This window comes from Cheilinus undulatus, linkage group 13 (genome assembly GCF_018320785.1).
Source record: "Cheilinus undulatus linkage group 13, ASM1832078v1, whole genome shotgun sequence".
Taxonomy (NCBI): Eukaryota; Metazoa; Chordata; class Actinopteri; order Labriformes; family Labridae; genus Cheilinus; species Cheilinus undulatus.
Window position 1 is genome coordinate 16,056,930 of NC_054877.1, and position 18,269 is coordinate 16,075,198.

Consider the following 18,269-nt stretch of genomic DNA (forward strand, 5'->3'; position numbering starts at 1 on the left):
CCAACATGTTCACACCCACTGATTTAAAGTTCTATTTAAGGATCATCACCAGCATAATAAGTACACAATCATCCTCTCCATGTTTCCATATAGTTCTTTATTATATACAGCTAGGATTAATTGGCAGTTGTGTGGATATAATGATAGACTTGGCAAGCTTTCTCCATTCAACAGTGATTTGTAAAGTGTTTTGTTTTTTTCGGTGAAGCATCAGAGGGATCACTCCTCCCACGGGCTCATGTCTGTGTCGATGGCCACGCAGTTGTAAGCAGCATAACGCAGCTTCTCTTCACAAACCTTTGCACTGCAGGTAAAAACAAACAAGAGGAGAGTAGGGAATTAATTTCACGATGATAAATCCAATGAAAAATGCAATGTTCTTGTCTCACTGGATTATAAAAAAACTTAAACATAAAACAAACTAGAAATAAGCTTGTTTGGCTCTAACACCATAAATAAAGTAGAAGTTAACTGCAATGCAAACATTACATTAAAATAAGACTGTTCAATAAAGACATTATTTTACAGTGCCAGTTGCTGCCCATATTAAACAGATCATCAGTGTACCTTGGGTAGTTGGGTAAATAAAGAGTGCTGGAGCATGTGGAGGACTGTGGAAGTGCATCTGTCGTTTCAGAGCTGTCAGGAAAAAGACATTTAAAAAAGGAAATCAATGCATTGTATGTTTTGTAAATGAGGTATTTTGCTACATCTCAAACAATCAATGAATTTTGATGGACGTTTCACTCACCCCTGTTTGTCAGGGAAGACATAGATTGGTGCAGGAAGACGACTTCTACCAGTTACAAACCTCAGAAACCTGCTGCGATCCTCTGAAAACAAAATTCAAACCACTGTCAGTAACTTATGGCTATCAACAAAAGCCGTATCATATCTTTAGATTGTTGTAAATAGTGAACTGACCATTGGTGAAGTTTGTCAGTGCCTCCCATAGGTATTGCACTCTTACATCACTTTGTTCCAGGTCTTCATAGCGAGCTACAAACACAGAATCAATACAGTGATGTAGGGTTTTTAACGAAGTGTTTACGTAGCTAAACATTCAAACCGCAGTGTTTTGTTCCTCACTTTGCTCAACTCTGAAAAGAATTATTCATTTGCAAATATTTTACTTTTGGTTTTCCCATCAAAAGCATGAAAGTATAAGTTTATTTCCTGCAGTATGCTCAAAAAAATAGAAATGGCCTCGCAAACATGTTGATGTTTGGCCAGAGGAATATTTGCCACGGTCACCATTGTAGTTTATCGTTTCAGCATGCCAACTGTTACTAATAAGAATTAAAGATAATGTGGCACTAAGGCTAGTAGAATATCATTAGTTTTTGTTTGTATTTGTTCATCAGCATACCTATTTGAGTTGAAAATTTTGAAATGATTATTCTTAATCAAAAGTTAAGAGTCAAAGTGATCAGAATTCCTCTCAAAAAGGAAAATAAATGTGCATGATCAGTTTTAAGTTGCAAAGTATCCTGAAATTAATTTAAAAAACTTAAATTTAAAGACCATGGATATCAGCATAAATATTAATAGTAATACAGCCAACAGATGCTTTGTTATTTTAGTCCAAAACGAGGAGGCAGGTCAATTTTGCTATCAGTGTCTAAAGTCAGGCTACAAAGTCTTAACATAGTGTCTTTAATCAGCATATAAATGGTCTCTTTATGGTCAAGATGAGCTCTAAACTGGAGACTCACTGAGTCGTTTCAAGGCTTCCACTGTGATCTCTGGATCTCCACACACTTTCTTCTCCACCTCCTGCCAGGTCAGCAGATCCAGCACAGCCTGAGGAACCACCTTCAGCAGCCCCGCCTGCATGGCTGCAATCTGTAGCACACAAAAAAAAAATGACGATAAATCATACTAACGTGATGACATACAAAATGAAGCAGCTGCAGTCACCAGAAGTCTCACCACACCTGAGGCTGACAGTTTAATCTCACCTGCTGCTTGCTCTCCTCCATCCGAGCCTTCTGCACCAGGCGGACAAACTCGCTGCGGTCCTCGTAGCGGACAGCCACGTTACTGCCACCGGGGATGAGCTCCACCATCTGGCCATCGCTCAGCAGGGTGGTGTAGACGAGCTCTTCGCCAAATCTGAACTCAAAAGTCTCCTGGTCCATGTTCTCCATGGCCTCCAGCAAGTTTACCTGAAGACACAACCAGGGTTGATTGAGGAAACAAATGAGAACGATGGATCTTGTATAAAGCAGAGTGAAAGATATTGATTTACTATTCATACTAAGCTGTTTAAGTCCAAAACAGTGAAAATGTATTTTCATAAAAGCAAATTCAAATCAGCACAAATAATTAGGAAGCTAGTAAACTGTAAATAACAAGAAAGTAACAGTTATTTTGTCTTAAAAATGTTTTGAGGTGTGGTGCATTTTGCCTCTAAGATGTCAAAACTGTTAATTACCTCTGCAAAGGAGGTTATGTGATCGTCAGGGTTTGTTTGTTTGTTTGCAACATAACTCAAAAAGTTGTGGACGGATTTTGATGAAATTTTCTGGAAATGTCAGAAATGGCATAAGGAAGAACTGATTAGATTTTGGGAGTGATCTGGATCACCGTCTGGATCCAGGAATTTTTTAAAGGATTCTGTACTATTGGGAGATAGGGCTAATGGTGGAGGTCAGCGCTCTCCGAGTGTTTTTCTAGTTTATATTGCTTTTGGATGCTACATCTTAAGCAGATTTTTAAAATTATTTTTATGATAACTGTATCCAAAATATTAAAGCTTTAAAAAATTAAATACATTTCATAAGACAGGTGCATAGGAGAGGAATGAATCAATCAAAAACTGCATACAAATTCCTACACACTGTCTTAATTGCACAAAACACTGGCAATGGTGTTGCTAGGCACTGTCAATGTATTTGTGCAATTTAGACAGTATGTATGAGTTTTCAGCAACTTCTACTAATTGAAATCAAGAAATTACCAAAAACTGGCCACCTACAAATTCTTTTTTTTGTTGATGTAATATCCAAGCAATCATCGAGCCCAAGTGATTTTTACTGCTATCATACAAACGTTTAAATCCTGGTATTGTAATAACCTTATTTGCTATTTTATCCAAAGCACCCTCTAGTTCCTGGACTACAATTTCCATCAAATTGACTGCTGGTTTCATAATTTGAATATACTCACCAGCACAGAATCTACAGCTGGGAAATCTTTACTCCAGCTGACAGCCTCTCCTGTCAGCTGCTTCCACACCAGCCCAGGCAGAGCCAAAACCTGCACAGAACAAAGCCAGAAAATCAGGTTTCTATGTCCACTTATTTTTACTTTAAAGTTTATATGACCAAGAGCTGCTGGAGAATGAGGATCACCCACCAAGAAGTCTTTTCCTCTGAGAGCAGCTCCCATGAGCTGACCGATCCACTCGTACTTGTGAAACTCTTTGCAGGACGGGTTGGGGACGTAGTAATCTCTGGCCTCTAAGGAGCCCTGAGACGACAAAAAAGGCAGATAAAGAAATAAACATATAAGAATAATAAGTACCTGATTGTGTACAGGCAGTGCTCGGGAGGTTTTACCTGGTTGGACGTGCGGCAGAAGAACGGCAGAGGCATGGGACACTCGGCTGAGCTGGGGCAGAGCTCTTCAGACATATCTGCCAGGCTGTCCCGAAATCCACCGCCCTGGTCGATGATTCCCTCTGCAATGAACTTACATTCCCACCACTGGTCATAGCGAGCCGGCCACCTGGAGAAAACCACCAGGAAAGATGGTGGATTTAGACTTAAAATTCATTATGTTCAGGCAAGAAATTCCACACACAAAGTCTGAGACACTAAATCTACACACCTGTAATCCAAAGTCTTCTCAAATTTATCAGATGGCTTCAGACCTTCATACACCTTTGAGGAGAAAAATAGAAATCTTAGAGACAGAAACAGCATCCACAATGCATCTAAGTCTGAAAGGTGAACAAAGGACGAAGTAAACAGCATCAACGGACAATTGATGTAGCAGAAGTAATAGTACCATTTTAGATTATATTTTATAAAAATAATGTTCCTGTATTAACAGTCAACAAACCTTCTTGTAAGTACCAATTATGCCACTGAACAGCTTAACTCAGAGAAAATTTATTCGAAAGTTTTCAGCAGGAGCGATCCTGAGCATTGGTTTGCATTTTCCACACCTACGCCACCAGGTAATTTAGGATCTCTACTGCTCAAAACTTTCAAATGAAGTTTCTCTGCTCTCTCTTTCAGCCTGCTGACTCTCCATCTGTACAAGTTCTTCTTCAGTGGACTCCGGTTCATATAGATATCCTCTCGTATCCACAGTAAAGGGCACATCATCATCACTTGAGTCGAAATTGCTCCTATTAACTTTGTTTTAGCTTGGTGTAGAAGCCTACAGACCCACACAGCTGATCAGATGATAACAGTGTGCAGTGGAAGGAGACAAAATGCCAAAAGATGAATCATAAATTAGTGCCTGACACAGAGGGGTTTTTTTGGGGGAGAAATGAAGTGCTTTGTACATTTTCAACACAGCGTACAGGCAAGCCAACATATTTTCTTGGCCCATTTTTACATAAAACTCATTAAACTACACGGATAAAATGTTCCCATCTACAGCCACTATGCGCCGGATCTCTCTGAGCTTGTAATAACCACAGGAGCAACTTTCACAGAAATCAGTGTAGGCTAATGCCACTACTATAGCCAAGTACCTCATATGACCCATCTTCAAAAATCCCGAAATATCCCATTAATGTTAAAACTTCCCTCTTCAAAATGACATAAGGAGGGGTTTTTATACCTGATTGAAGACGGCATTCTTGCAGCTGGGGTCCAGAGACGGGTTGTCTCTGTGCTCCATGGCCAGACGTCGGTTGATGTAGAGTCGGGGCATGAAGTTTGGCTTACTGGTCTCAGAGTCCTTCAGGCACTGTGTGATGAGGGCTGAGCGGCGTTTGGACAGCAGCAGGAACTGCTTAATGGTCTACATGAAGCCAAAGAATACTAGTCAAACTTAATTATACTCCTCTGTATAGTGATTACTATGTGAAAAGAAAATAAACAAGAATTCTACTCTGATTTGGACCTTGAGTGTTATGCAAAGTGCAGGATGACTTTCCATACAGCATTTGTATGAAAACTGATGAGCTCTTTTAGCTCATGGTATCACTGCAATTTCAAAGCCTTTCAGGGCCACAATCTTTTTATTTTTCAAGGAAACTTTCCAGAATATCTGCTTTTTACTTTGAGTTTCAAAGACAGTACATTTCAACATTGTGCAATAATTTGCTTTGTTGCCCTTTTCGGTGCTATGAGTAACAAAGACAGGAAATACCTAGAAATAAGAAATTCAAATACATTTTACTTATCACTCATATTTGATGTCACTGTTGTATGTTTGGACTCACTTTGATCTGGTTGAAGGTACCCAGACTGTAATCCCAGGCAGGAACCAGGTGTGGAAGCACACAGTCCAGGAGACTGATGAACCTGCAGAATGGAATATTTGATTTATCCTGACATTTAAACAGTGAAGAGTATCACTGTAAAATGGTTACAGGTTGATTCGAAACTATCTGACAACACTTGAAACAGCAATAAGATGTCCCAAAAAATCTTGAACTTGTTGCATTTCCTTTGACTGTAAGAGCTCCAGCAGTGAGATGAAACTGACCTCTGAATGACCAGTGCTCTGCGATACAGGACGTCTGGCGTGTTGCCCTGCAGGCGAGGATACCGCACCAGGTTTGTGGACTGGAAAACATCAGCATTCAGACCCAGGTCTCTTTCACAGGATGACTTAATCTTCAATCCCCTGATCCGGACATCTATTCCTTCATCTTAAATTGAAGAGAAGACAAAGATACTGTTTCATGTTTAAAGCTTATGGAGGCAAAGACCTTCAAAAATGTACTGAAAGTTTAAACTCAATAGAAATATCTGCTTAATAACTAAGAAACATGGCAAAAAGCCTCACCTCTACATTCTTCAATCCGAACTTCGATCACAGGCAGATGAGATGTCATATCCTCCAGCACACAAACCTCTCCAATCAGGTTGCTGAAGACAAAAAGAAAGGCAAACTGTTGACTGTGACTGTTTTTAAGGTAAATACTAAAATTGATGGTATTTCTTGTCTTATTACAGAGGATTTCATCTCAGTTTTGCAGGCTGACAAGCTTCATAACCCAAACTGCCACTTTTCACTTTTTATTTTCAGAAAGAGCAAATGGATTTGAGTTATTTGGCAAAGAATAACATAAAGAGATGGGTTTTAAGTAAGATGTCGTCTTCTGTATTAATAAGGTTTCTTTACAAATCCTGAGTTAAATTATATTTTCCTTTATTTAAAAAAATGCACATAAAATGTAGTGTTGATGGCAAGTCCTGAAATAAATGTTAAATAAAGGAAAACTAAAGTGAAATAATTTGATTTCTCCTACTGTGGAGACAGTCAATCTGCCTTAAAGAGCTGCTTAAGGGCACGTTAACATCTATAGTTTATTTGCTCTTGTCTGAATCATGGACCTACTTGTCCCATTGTTGAAGAATTACCCTAAGTAATGTCTTTGTTCATACATAATCAGCATTTACAAGTGGAACAAAATGTGTGATTTGTGCTGAAAATACTCTACAGTTGGCTGGAATTTCTTGCAGTTAATCTCTGATACCTCAGTCTGAGATAAATACAGACAGATGAAATAACTGTGAGCCATAAAATCATGAGGAAACTTAATGCTAATTACATAATGCATCAACATGATATACTAAAAGGTGATAAAGTTACTACATTGCATTGTGCACAAATAACTGCATTTACTAAACACCAACAAAAGACGGTATTTGACAGAGGAGATCCAAAAGCAAGCAGTTTGTTTAAACGGGGCACATAAGAAGCATGCTCCATAGTAAACTGTGCCTTTATAATTGATCTTAGATAGTGTAATTCCTCCTAAAATAAATAAATTAACCATTCATAGCAGCCCTGGGAAGAGAGAAATGCCCAAGTAAGGTCTTTGTTTGGGAAATGATGGTACACAGTATACCCTTTAAACATTTCTCATGCAGACAGCCAGATGAAAGATAGAAAAATAACACTTGCACGACTGTTTTTAAACTCCTGAAGGTCAGGATCTCTAACCCATATTTGACTGACTACAGCAGCTGGTTTAAAATAGCCCAATGCTTTTTTCAGTTAGGTTGGATGTCAGTTGGTTGATGCTGTTACAACAAACAAACTGCACTAGAGTCAAATAAAGGCAGATTGAAAGCCAGCTTTTTCAAGTGGTTTCGGTACAGTTATTTTATCTGAGTTCACTGACAGCTTTGCCAACAGAGCTAACTAACCTGGGAAACAGACTCAAGTTTGTTTAAACCAAACAGGTTAGGTGTGAAAGCACCATTAAATAAAGGCTTACTCATCAATGGTGACATCGCTGAGCTTCTTCAGGTTGTCTCCCTCTCCTCCAAACACAGTGACCCGCTTTGGCATGTAGTTGTCGTCTGTAGAGTCCACTGTCAATATCAGTTTACTAAGGAGCAAAGAGAAGCAAAATATACACTGTTATAAATACAAATATCTACTTTTTAAATATCTAATATAGGCTTCTTCAAATGAACTGTCTAATGATTTATTTCTTGACCAAATATGTAGGGAGGAATTTTTCAAGATTGCTCATATAACAGAAAACCACAATCAGCATCTTAATACTGGAAAAGAAAAATTCCAACAGGAACAGAAAAATGTTGCTGATATCAGAAATGATGAAGAAAAAACACCAAATTCTGTAAATTAAGGGGTTGGTTTTCAACATTTAACCAACATACAAGCCTAACTGTATGTTTTAACCCATTCTGTCTCTCTGCATCTCCTTACTTGACCACAGTGCCTCTCTTCATATGCAGACGGATCCAGTGCTGCCCCTGCATGCCGTCACTCTCCCAGTAGGTTTCAGTGTCACCATCAGTCAGGCAGCTCACCCCTCCATTTGGATCCTCCTATCATAATACAATTAAGTATATCAATCATTTATAATTGTAATTGCATGAATTTTTAGTCATATCCCTTAGTTTCTGTGCATCATCCTGTCAAATATTCTGTAAAAAAAAGCTGATTAAACAACTTCCACAAACTAAATATCTTTTTGGAGTATTTTAGAATGTTATGAAAAGGAGAAACAAACACCAGAGTTCATGTGACTCACCGAACATGAGGAAACATCGATGCTGGTCACACATTGCTTCACACTCCCCAGGTTTTCATCCTCTTTCCCTATGTGATCGTAGAAGTAGTGTACCAGGTCCTCATCACATTCATATGTCCAGGTGGGAGGAACATACCTTGAAGGTTTTTGAGGCAGAAACTTATTGTTAACAATATGCTGTCCAAACACAGCCCCAAAAAGTTAAACGACTCCCCAGCATGCTCACCTCAGCTTCTGGACGGCGGCATCATCGCACTCGGCCACTTTGGGTTTAGAGCCGATGTAGAGCGCGTTCTCCACGTTCACCACCTGCTCCCACCTGTTGCAGGGTTTGTGGTCGTAGCCGAAGAGCTGCTGTTGTCTGCTGACCGTCTCTGGAGACTCCACTGGCACCAACCTGTCACCTCCTTCTGTGTGTTTGCACACCAGGATCCAGCCCTCCTCCAAATCTAGACCTGGACGGTGCTCCTCCAGCTGATCCTGGACAAAGATGAGCATCACTTCAGCATCATTTGATTTCCTATTGCATTAAAAACTGTCACAAATGAACAAGAAATGCAGGAGCCATAAATGTAAGCTGACTATCTCCTATGTCATAATTAATTTTACACAGAGATGGATCTGGTTACTGGGACCAGTTAAAAGCTAACTTTATGTGTTTGTGAAACAATAAATGTTTGAAGCATATCTTGGTTCTGGAGATTGATTACACCAAGAGCAGTTCAAACTGTGTTTTTTTCCTCCGATATTTAGACCCTTGTTGCATTATTTAATGGCAACGCAGGCAAATGGACACAGTGTCTAAGAAAACAATCTTAACGGGAGAGGGCAAGTGGCTTCATGCTCATGCTCAGTAACAGACTTATTTTACCATCAACAAAAACTGCTTGCTTTCCCTTATACCTTTGGCCGTTAAGTCTGTCTTAGTGTGTAGTCCTGTGTGTGTGTTTTATCTTTCACAAGGTATGTGCATGTGTGTGTGGTTTACTGCAGGGTCCTTTAACAAATGTGTTTTGATATAACAGATGTTCTTCTGACCTAATTTTTTTATTTTTTTATCATTGCTGTTGTTATCCATTGGAAAGTGAATTAAGCCTGCATTAGTTTTATATTTTGCTGGTTGCTTTCTAAATCTAACCTGATATATGTAATGGCTAAAAGAACATGTTACAATAGTGGAAATCCTAACGCATCTTGTCATAATAGCTCCATTTAATAACCACCCCTGGCTTTCAAATAACATGAGACACTTGGAACTTGTCCTTTAGACCTTGATAATGCAATCATGATATGATTTCAGTTAAAATTACATGAACATGGCAGTGTATTTCACATCCTCATTGGTACTAGGGTTGACAAGATTTTCAAAACTTATATAAATCTTGATACCACATTTTTTTTAAACAGTGCGGTAGTATAGAAAAATATCTAAGCTTTAAATAAAACAGCTTCTGTATGCAGAAAAAGATAAACTGGAGGCTCTAAAAATGCTGTGGTAAGGCACATTGGTGTGCTTTGAGGTAAGTCTAGGTTGTGCTGTGGGAATTTGCACAACCTTATGTTAGAACTACAACTATACAATGACTAAAGATACTATAAAAAGAATTAGAGAGGCTATTTTGCAAGGATATGAATATGGTGAGCCTTGAGATTTTGGCTCAATCTTAGATGTGCCTTAGACTAAAAGTTTGAAAACCACTGGTCTAAACTGCAAAAAATAAAGTGTTGGAATTATCCTAGTACCAAGACAATGCTGGTGTATTTGTCCACTTAAAACTGCACTGGAATTGCAGATGAATGGAAACAAGAATGCCTAATATTTGTTGACATGGTATTGAAAAGGCTTTTTATGATTTTACTTTATTACTATTATATCAAAGTTTAAAATGGTATGGTGACAAGCCTATTACACCCACTAGTTGATATAAAGAGAAAGAGAACGTTTTGGAGTGAAATTAGACAAGAAAAGTGTCAAATAATGACTTATTGATCTTGCCCTTTATGGTAGAGTGATGTAAGCTGGGAGGGACAGAGAAGCTCACCTTATTGATTTTGACCCACAGGCCCTGACTGTTACAGTACTCTTCCCCTGTTGTCCGGATACAAGTCCCTTTCTTTGGTTCAATGTTGTACTTGCATAATTTCTTGATATGTGGAGTCTGGTGTGGGCTTTCAAACACAGAGACGAGCGTTTTTCCGACAGTGGAGCCTCCTGCGGATGCCCCAGTGGACGTAGACGACGAGGACGATGAATCCTTGCAGATTTTGAAGCATACCTCTTTTGGGACATAACAGAGACAGTCCGGCAAGGGCTCACTCCTTCGGAAACACTCGATACACCTGTTCAGGAAGCGGATCCTCCCGAGCAGCAGGTGAGGGTTGTCGCCCAGAGACATGATGACGATGGAGGTGTTAGGGGTGACAGTCAGCAGCTCAGCTACAGAGGGGCGAAATATGACATCACACCACGGGCTCTGCCTTTGTTTTGTTACCAGGCTTCTGAATGATGCTCCTGTCAAACAACCCAAACAAAACCGAAAATTCCTGAGTTTGGGATCCTTCAACACAACACAGCTGTTAACAGTGATTTAAACTAAATTTATGCAGTCTTCCCCTGGATATAAGTAGATTACTGAAAAGTTAATCGATCCGCTTATCAAAGAGCAAAGTTCGCAGACAGTGACTAAGTATCTGCTGTCTATACACCACAAATGAGTGAGCTAACGTTAGCAAGCTAGCTTAGGTGTTAGGTAAATTAAGCACAACTGCTGCTGTCAACAGAACCGGGTCGTTAGCCGCGTTGTTTTATTTTAAAGGTCAAAGGTAGAGAAATTTTGTATGATTTAAAAGGCAGAGTGATACCTTCAAACAGTTTCTGTAAACGTACCGTTGCTGTCGATGAGTATTTTAAGGTACAAATCTTCTATCGGTGAGTATTTCTTTCCATTTCTGACAACGCGGAAGTGAGAGGGAGACTTTTGACCCTCTCGAACTTCCGTCGTATGCGCTTCAGAATAAACGTCGTAACGTCGTAAAATCGAATGCAGTTCCAATGTCTTGTCTTTTATCTGTCTGTCGAATGAAATGTTGCTTATTAATTATATGCGTTGTAATAAATTAATCCCAATTAATCGCATATGTAGATAAATAGAGAAAGATTTCATCACTGGCAGATTTAATAATCACAGTAACAAAACAGTCAGAAAGAAAAGACTTAGTAATCAATCTAGGATACTGTTAATCTGCAGAATATGTATCTTATCCAAGAAATTGTAAAAAAAAAAAACAAAAAAAACAAAAAAAAAAACTTTACAGTAGCTAGTTGTGTGATGGCATCAGATTGCGATTAATCAGCAAATATTTTTAATAGCAATTTTCACCAAGTGATTGATCGAAAATAATCCAACATTTTGACAGCACCAGTCTTATATTAGTCTCTTGCAGTTTTGTCTCTAGTTACCAGCCTGTACATTCTCTGACCTCTGACAAGGCATTTTCATACACAACTGCCTCTCACTGGATATTCTCTGGACCAGACAATTCTATGTAAACCCTAGAGATGATTGTACATGAAAATCCTAGTGGATCAGCTGTTTCTGAAATACTCAGACCACTGCGTCTGGTTCAAGTTCAAAGTCACATAAATCCTCATTCTTCCCCTTTCTGATACTCGGTTTGAACTTTACCAAGTTGTCTTGACCAGTCTTCATGACTAAACGCATTGAGTTGCTGTCATGTGGTTGGCTGAAAGGCTTTTTGTGTTAACAAGCAATTGAACATAAGTGCCAAATAAAGTGTAAATGTAAAACACTTATGTTAATGCACTGTAAATACTAAAATACATTTGAAATACACTGATGATAATAGTGGCATATCTTAAATACACAGAAGAGACATATCATGGATCCAATAGTACAGCTGGACTATTGGATTTCAGTCTAGTCTAGTATTTTAGTCTAATTTTAGTCTCTTTGACAAAAAACTAGACTTACTTTTTATCACCAAAGATCTAATTTTACCCCAGTCTTAGTCTTGGCTTCCTCATCGAAAAAACACTGGATGGATAGAATCAAAAAGTATGATATCTAAGAAATAAAGATCTTTAGTCATAGGGAGAAGTATTAGAGGTAGAAAGAGAGAAATACTTTTAGCCATAAAAAAAGAAATTAAGCAAAACTGTACTTTTTTGTTTCTCTGCTAACCAAACTTATTATTTATAAACATATTATTTGATTTTTATTAGATTCATACAGTAGTTGGAAAATCGGATTTTGTCAACCCTACTCCACTTAAACATTTTTTAATGATTGTTTCCCTGACATTTTGGCACATTTGAATGATTTTAATTGAAGTGCTTGGAGTTATTTAGGACAGATATGAATGGCAGGATTAAACTGCCAAAATAATTTTGACAAAGCGCTGAACATCATGAATAAAATAATGAGCATGATGTAGTAGTAGATAACAGTAAACATGTTTATTTATTGAATGTTTTTTTGACTGAATAATGATATTCACTTTATAGAATATGTAATAAATGTAATGTGTTTTATTCCATAAATGCTCTCAGCTGTTTTGAATCAAAATACATTAGAGAAATAATAACATTGTGGATTAAATACAACTTTGAGCACAATATACAGTATATCTTGGTATTTTTCTACAAGGTTTGTTCCACTATTACTTTAATCAATGGCTTTTCTTGTTCTTTGTCTTTGCAGGCATCAGTGTTACTCTCAGGAGCATCATCATCATCGTCATCCTCATTCTGGTGTGATGACACATCAATCAGAGAGGGGAGGCTTCCGCCTCGCAGGATACCTCTACCCTTCTGCAGAAGACCATTGAGACCATCACCTAGGGAGCCGTTAAGAAGTAACAAGGTTTTGTTTCCAGGAGTGTCTGAAGGGTGGTGAATCTCAAGATCCTCTGCACTCATCCTGCAAATAAAAAACACAACTGAAACTCAAGCCTTGGCATAAATTGGGATTTTATGGGACAGCTCAGGCGCTCTGACACATTAATATGAAAAAAGCTTGTACCTCATGTCATAAGTGGATCCTTTAAATGCGGGTCTCAGAGTCTCAGCTGCTGTTGACAGAGTGTAAGGGATGGAGAAATGTCTCTGTGTCCAGTGCTTGTCTTTGACAATTGGAGCCAAATTCTGGTACATATCATCTACAGCCAGCATGGACACCTGTAAGAGAGAGAAACAGTACTGAGACTTAAGAATGCAGGGGAAATAAATATAATTCAGGATGCTCCTCCAGCTAATAAGGGCAATGATGTGCCATCTGGGAGGCAGAGAACCCCAAGTGGAGTAAACACAGTAAAGGTTTAACCTTAAGGTTTTACTGCTAGTGGAGAAAGCAGTCCTTCTTTATCTAAGAAAAGTTGATCAAGACAGTCTGGCTTCAGACCATTCATTTCTGACAGCCAGTCCCACAATTGCTGTTTAAGATGCCACGTATCTCAGAATGGAAATAAATACTAAAACTTTCAAAATAAAAACAGATTAAACTTCAGTTAAGGGTTGGGGTGAGGGTTACGGTAAGGGTTAGGATACCAAAAGTCAAAAGTCAAAAATTTTACTTGCAAAACATTACAAAATTATTAATACAGGTCTGTTAGCTGTGTAAGCTACAGAGCTATCAAAGCTGTGTTGCCCTGTTAGCCCAAGGCTAACAGAGCTAAAGCTAAGCTCACAAAGCAGCTACATAAGCTAGGTATCTACATTATCTGCATATCTATCTTAGCTTTATACTAGCTATATTTGCTAAAGCTCACATTGCTAAAGCTTACAAAGCTATAGATCAGGGAGCTACGTAGCTAATGTAGTGATGTAGCTAATGTAGCCAAAGCTAACCTCACCAAACAGCTATGTAAGCCTTGTAGGTATGTTATCTACATGGCTACATTAGCTTCAACTATGTTTGTTAAAATGTAAACAAAGCTAAATTAGCCTAATTGGCTTATTTAGTAACATTAATTACACATTGAGCATAGCTATGTTAGCTTTAGCTAAAGCTAACTAAACTACAGCGAGCCACAGTTCTTGTTACTACTTCTAAAACAGGTCTATACAATATTTAATTCCAGATTAGACCTCTGACCTTATTCTCTGTTTTATTTATGAAATGTTATTTCTACAGTGTCATGTTTTCAATTTGGTTATTTCATGAATATAACTGCCTGACTTTGTTTATGAATAAAGTTGAATTAAAAAAAACCCTAAAACTGGAAATACGTTGTACCAGCAAATTATGGCACTTCCTTTATGAGATACATTATATGGTATTTCAAATGAACAGTCTGTGAGAGGAGCTGTCAGCAATGTTCAGGCTGCAGCCAGACCCCTCTCAAGCTGACCCCCCACCCCATCCAAGACCCTTAAAATAAAGGTGATGAATTGCTGTCAAAAACAAATTTTATGTTTCATTAATAAAAAGTCTTGAGGTTACAACCTGAATGTTCCGGTCAATCAGCTGGTTGGTTTCAAAGTCATCATCATCCTCACCAAATGGATTGATGATCAGCTCTCCTACCTAAGAACAAAAGCATTCAAATGACCCTTTTCCTGAAAAATCTAATCTATAATATTTACTCTGAGTGGCAGATGAGTGTATGAATGTGTCGTCTTACTTTGAGCCAGCCAGTGTAGAAAAAGAACTGCAGCAAGGTGAAAACAGGCACGTACAGGTCCAGATTGTGACCCTTGTATCCTTTCTCAGGGTTCAGAAATTGACGACCAATGACACAAAAGGCGAAATAAGAGTAAACTGCTATTGTAACTACCTGCACAGACAAAAAAATAATAATATTCATTTATTTAATATTAGAAATGTTGTGGATTTTGACTCGTCTTGTTTGAATTGTACCTGAGTGTAGACCAGAGGGATGCTAATCCAGTCATAGTGGAACAGAAGGCTGCACTTGGCTCTGTAATTGTTCAGCTCCTGTATGGTACATACAGTATGCATAGCTATTATTTACAGTTCGTTATACAGAATGGGCGGAGAGAAAAGGAAGGGATTAAGACTGAATCTTCTAATAATTTGACATTGGTGTGAAATTTTGTTGTTTTTTAGCTTTTACTGATAAAAAGAAAGGACCCACTCACGTCCATCAGCAGCCTCAGAGCGATGTCGTCCCTCACTCGGCCCTTCTCTCTTGCTCTGGCTGCCAGGTTGGAGAACCAGGTCAGGGGCATCCAGTATTTGTTGAAGTCTGAGTGAAGAGACTCAAACTTTTTCAACTCATGTGTCGTCATAAAACCTGCACAGCGATGGAGAACCAGGTAATTTCCAAGTGGGTTGATTTTAAATTTCTGTATTTGTTAGCTTTTGTTTTTGTCATGTTTTATAATTTAACTGTTTGCACTGAGAAATGTTTTCGTTTCATCCCACCCTGAGCTCAAAATTCTGACTTGGAAACACATAAGAACCTAATTTGGCCAAGATATCAACTCATAGTTACTGGAACACAGTCCACTTAGGTGAAATGTAGTTCCCAGCTCTGACATCTGATGTAAATAGAACATAACATTAAACTGAGGGTAATGACCTTCCTGTTTGGATATGAACCTGCTTTTTTTTTAAAGACAACACTTCAGGTAGATCAAAGATCATGGCATGAAATTAACCGTAGTAAAAAGAATTTGTTATGGATTAAAAATGAAATAAGGAAACAGTATGAAAAGGTGAATGTTTGAGGTGCAAATTTCATTTGACTTTTCCACAGAGCTTCCTGAGTTTTTGAAAGTGAAAAGAGACAATGAGGACTAGTGGTGGACTTATTTTTATGACTGTGGCTGCAGTGAAATGCTGGCTTGACAAAAGCGCCCTGAAAGAGACAATAAGGCATGTGATCAATGCAAATGAAAAATGCACTTAACTAATTATGGACCTTAATCACACCATGATTGATGCTATGCAAAAATTCATGCTTCTGGCCTTTAAACATATCACTCACTGTGGATCTTAGCTTTAAAATATATCAACAAAGCCTCTTTTTTTCACCCACACCATGGCAGTGGAAAACATTTTCAGATAAGAGTAAGTGATGAGGATTTGAAACCAACTTCACACAATCATATTATCACACATTCATCACACATTCATCACTCAGCAGACTTTGCAAACAGCAAAAGAAGGTTAATTTAAATCTTAACCTCTGGAGAAGTTTATATATTCAAATTATACTTTTATTTTATTTTTTCATTATTTTAGAATACAAATATGAACAAAATACCCCAAGTTCAACAAACATACACAAAACCATCCAAATCATTATTCAAACCAGGTAAACCTGATTACCAATTCTAATGGCATATTTATGCTCAGCCAGACAATCCCTCAGGCATCTTTTTGTACATATATGTATTTTGGGTAATGTTTGATATTTGTATTTTCCTCTTTTATAAATTATTTAGGTCTACTTTTTATCTTTTTTCATTGCTGTTTGCTTTGCAACTGGTTTCAACTGCCTGGTCTTTTTCTGAGTTGTGTTGCTGCCTCTAATTGGTTGTCACTGGTAACGAGAGAGGCCACACCATAACAAGTAATTAGTGAGTCCTGGTTGAAGACTCTCACCTTGCTTCTTTTCTCTGATTCTCATGGCTGCCTGTCATTGGTTGTAGTTTATATCAAGGTGTGACCACATCAAAAATGTTTAGGTATTTAGGTATTTTCATCCTCATTTTTTACATTTTTCATGTTTTGAGTGCCTGGTTTTCTCTTTTTACATTGGACATTTCCCCCTGTTCGCCAAGAGCACCCAACTCTGTTTTACAATTCTTACACTTCTCATGCTTAGCAGCCAGGCATCCCCCTTTGTCTTGACTATTTTCATTTAAAATCTGTTCCAAAAAAGTTCAAACAAGTAAACTAACTGGATGTAATCCATTTAAAACTGACCATGTTCTCAATAGCTGCAGGATAAATCTTTTTTATAATAACTAAAATTTCTGGACAGGAAAATCTTGAAAAGGTGACTTTTAATCTCATCAAGGTTTCTTGGTTGAATAAAAACATCCTGAATATTTTAGGGTTGCTTTCAAGCTCAAACATTCTCATATACTGTATGTACTATGTTTAAAAATGATAAAATATAGTATAATGGAATTAAACTATGGATGTTAAAATACACACTCAACCTCTAATATGATATGAATCATGACTTTAGGTTCAAGCAACAATTTTATCTGGAATTTGGATGATTTTCTGTCTTTATAATTGCAAAATTTAAGCATAAATTATTTTAATTCAATTCACTGCCAAGAAATGTAGAATGTAATTGTTCTATCTCTACCTTACTTTTAATGCATATGATTACAAATACTAAAACAGTGTTATCTTTAAGCCTATTGTAAAGTATGTACTAAAATAAATGTAGTTCAGTCCCTCTCCACTGTTGTTCTCACCTGCCTCAACAATGTGCTCCAAAGTTGGGAAACGCTTATGAACCCTCGTGCTGATGGAACGCAGAATAAGGACTGAAGATAAGTTGGCGTATCTCATCAGGGTTCTCCTCAGCAGGCGGCCTTCCTCATCTGCTCCGTGGACGTTTCCAGAAACCACCATCATCAGGTTATCAGGCAGCGGGAAGCTGGTGTACTGACCCCACCAACGGTTAAAGGCCAGGGTCACATAGAAACCTGGGACAGGAGAGTAATTATGTTTACTGTATATTCTTGTTTGGTTTGTGTTAAACAGAACCAGTTCAGTCAGACTCACCCAGTACAAAGAGAACTGGGATGAAGTTGGCATTGGTGAACTGATCACAGTAAAGAGCGACTCGCTCAAACAGATCCTGCTGCCGCGGTGAGAGGAGGAACCTGTGAGGGATATCAAACTTACATCAATCCTGCTTCAGCAAACAGCAGAATAAGAAGTTTAGATGAATAATTTTACCTGTAAAACAGGCTGATAAACAGGTAAACTCCACAGAAGACCAGCAGCTCTTTATACAGCAGTCTGTAGATGCTTCCTTTCCACCTGAACAGAAGTTTAGAGAAGCCTCCAAATCTGGCATTGGCCACTTCAAGGCTGTAAGAAACCGTCAT

At 38.2% G+C, this 18,269-nt stretch overlaps 2 protein-coding genes across 3 annotated transcripts; both read right to left on the minus strand.

The window, feature by feature from the left end:
- Window positions 1–84: 84 nt before the first annotated feature.
- Window positions 85–11,178, minus strand: hectd3 (HECT domain containing 3). Of its 2 annotated transcripts, none has more exons than XM_041802326.1 (20): window positions 11,094–11,178; window positions 10,249–10,718; window positions 8,433–8,686; window positions 8,207–8,342; window positions 7,879–8,000; window positions 7,421–7,534; window positions 5,980–6,062; window positions 5,677–5,842; window positions 5,411–5,492; window positions 4,804–4,986; window positions 3,835–3,887; window positions 3,564–3,732; window positions 3,361–3,474; window positions 3,172–3,261; window positions 1,962–2,168; window positions 1,716–1,845; window positions 925–999; window positions 752–833; window positions 568–639; window positions 85–304 (listed from the first exon to the last, which is right to left on the minus strand). In XM_041802326.1, the coding sequence occupies exons 2-20, from the start codon at window positions 10,600–10,602 to the stop codon at window positions 220–222; spliced, it is 2,571 nt and encodes an 856-aa protein (XP_041658260.1). In that variant the 5' UTR covers window positions 10,603–10,718; window positions 11,094–11,178; the 3' UTR covers window positions 85–219. The 2 variants fall into 2 exon arrangements, with proteins under 2 accessions (XP_041658260.1, XP_041658261.1); XM_041802327.1 differs by having other exon boundaries at window positions 11,069–11,158.
- Window positions 11,179–12,866: 1,688 nt separating this feature from the next.
- Window positions 12,867–18,269, minus strand: best4 (bestrophin 4). Its single transcript, XM_041803009.1, has 9 exons — window positions 18,118–18,269; window positions 17,941–18,041; window positions 17,628–17,861; window positions 15,327–15,481; window positions 15,085–15,162; window positions 14,849–15,001; window positions 14,671–14,751; window positions 13,249–13,403; window positions 12,867–13,146 (listed from the first exon to the last, which is right to left on the minus strand). Exons 1-9 carry the CDS (start codon window positions 18,267–18,269, stop codon window positions 12,867–12,869), a joined length of 1,389 nt encoding a protein of 462 aa, XP_041658943.1.

What these genes read in the sequence shown, in the direction of transcription:
- best4 (XM_041803009.1), bottom strand. Translation starts at nt 18,269, where the DNA reads ATGACGGTTTCTTACAGCCTTGAAGTGGCCAATGCCAGATTTGGAGGC. An exon ending in TCCCTCTGGTCTACACTCAG is followed by an intron (nt 15,002 to 15,084) that starts GTACAATTCAAA and finishes TTGTCTGTGCAG; the next exon opens with GTAGTTACAATAGCAGTTTA. An exon ending in GGATCCACTTATGACATGAG is followed by an intron (nt 13,147 to 13,248) that starts GTACAAGCTTTT and finishes TTTTATTTGCAG; the next exon opens with GATGAGTGCAGAGGATCTTG.
- hectd3 (XM_041802326.1), bottom strand. Translation starts at nt 10,602, where the DNA reads ATGTCTCTGGGCGACAACCCTCACCTGCTGCTCGGGAGGATCCGCTTC. An exon ending in CAGCTGTAGATTCTGTGCTG is followed by an intron (nt 2,169 to 3,171) that starts GTGAGTATATTC and finishes TTGTGTCTTCAG; the next exon opens with GTAAACTTGCTGGAGGCCAT. An exon ending in GGAAGCCTTGAAACGACTCA is followed by an intron (nt 1,000 to 1,715) that starts GTGAGTCTCCAG and finishes CTGTGTTTGTAG; the next exon opens with CTCGCTATGAAGACCTGGAA.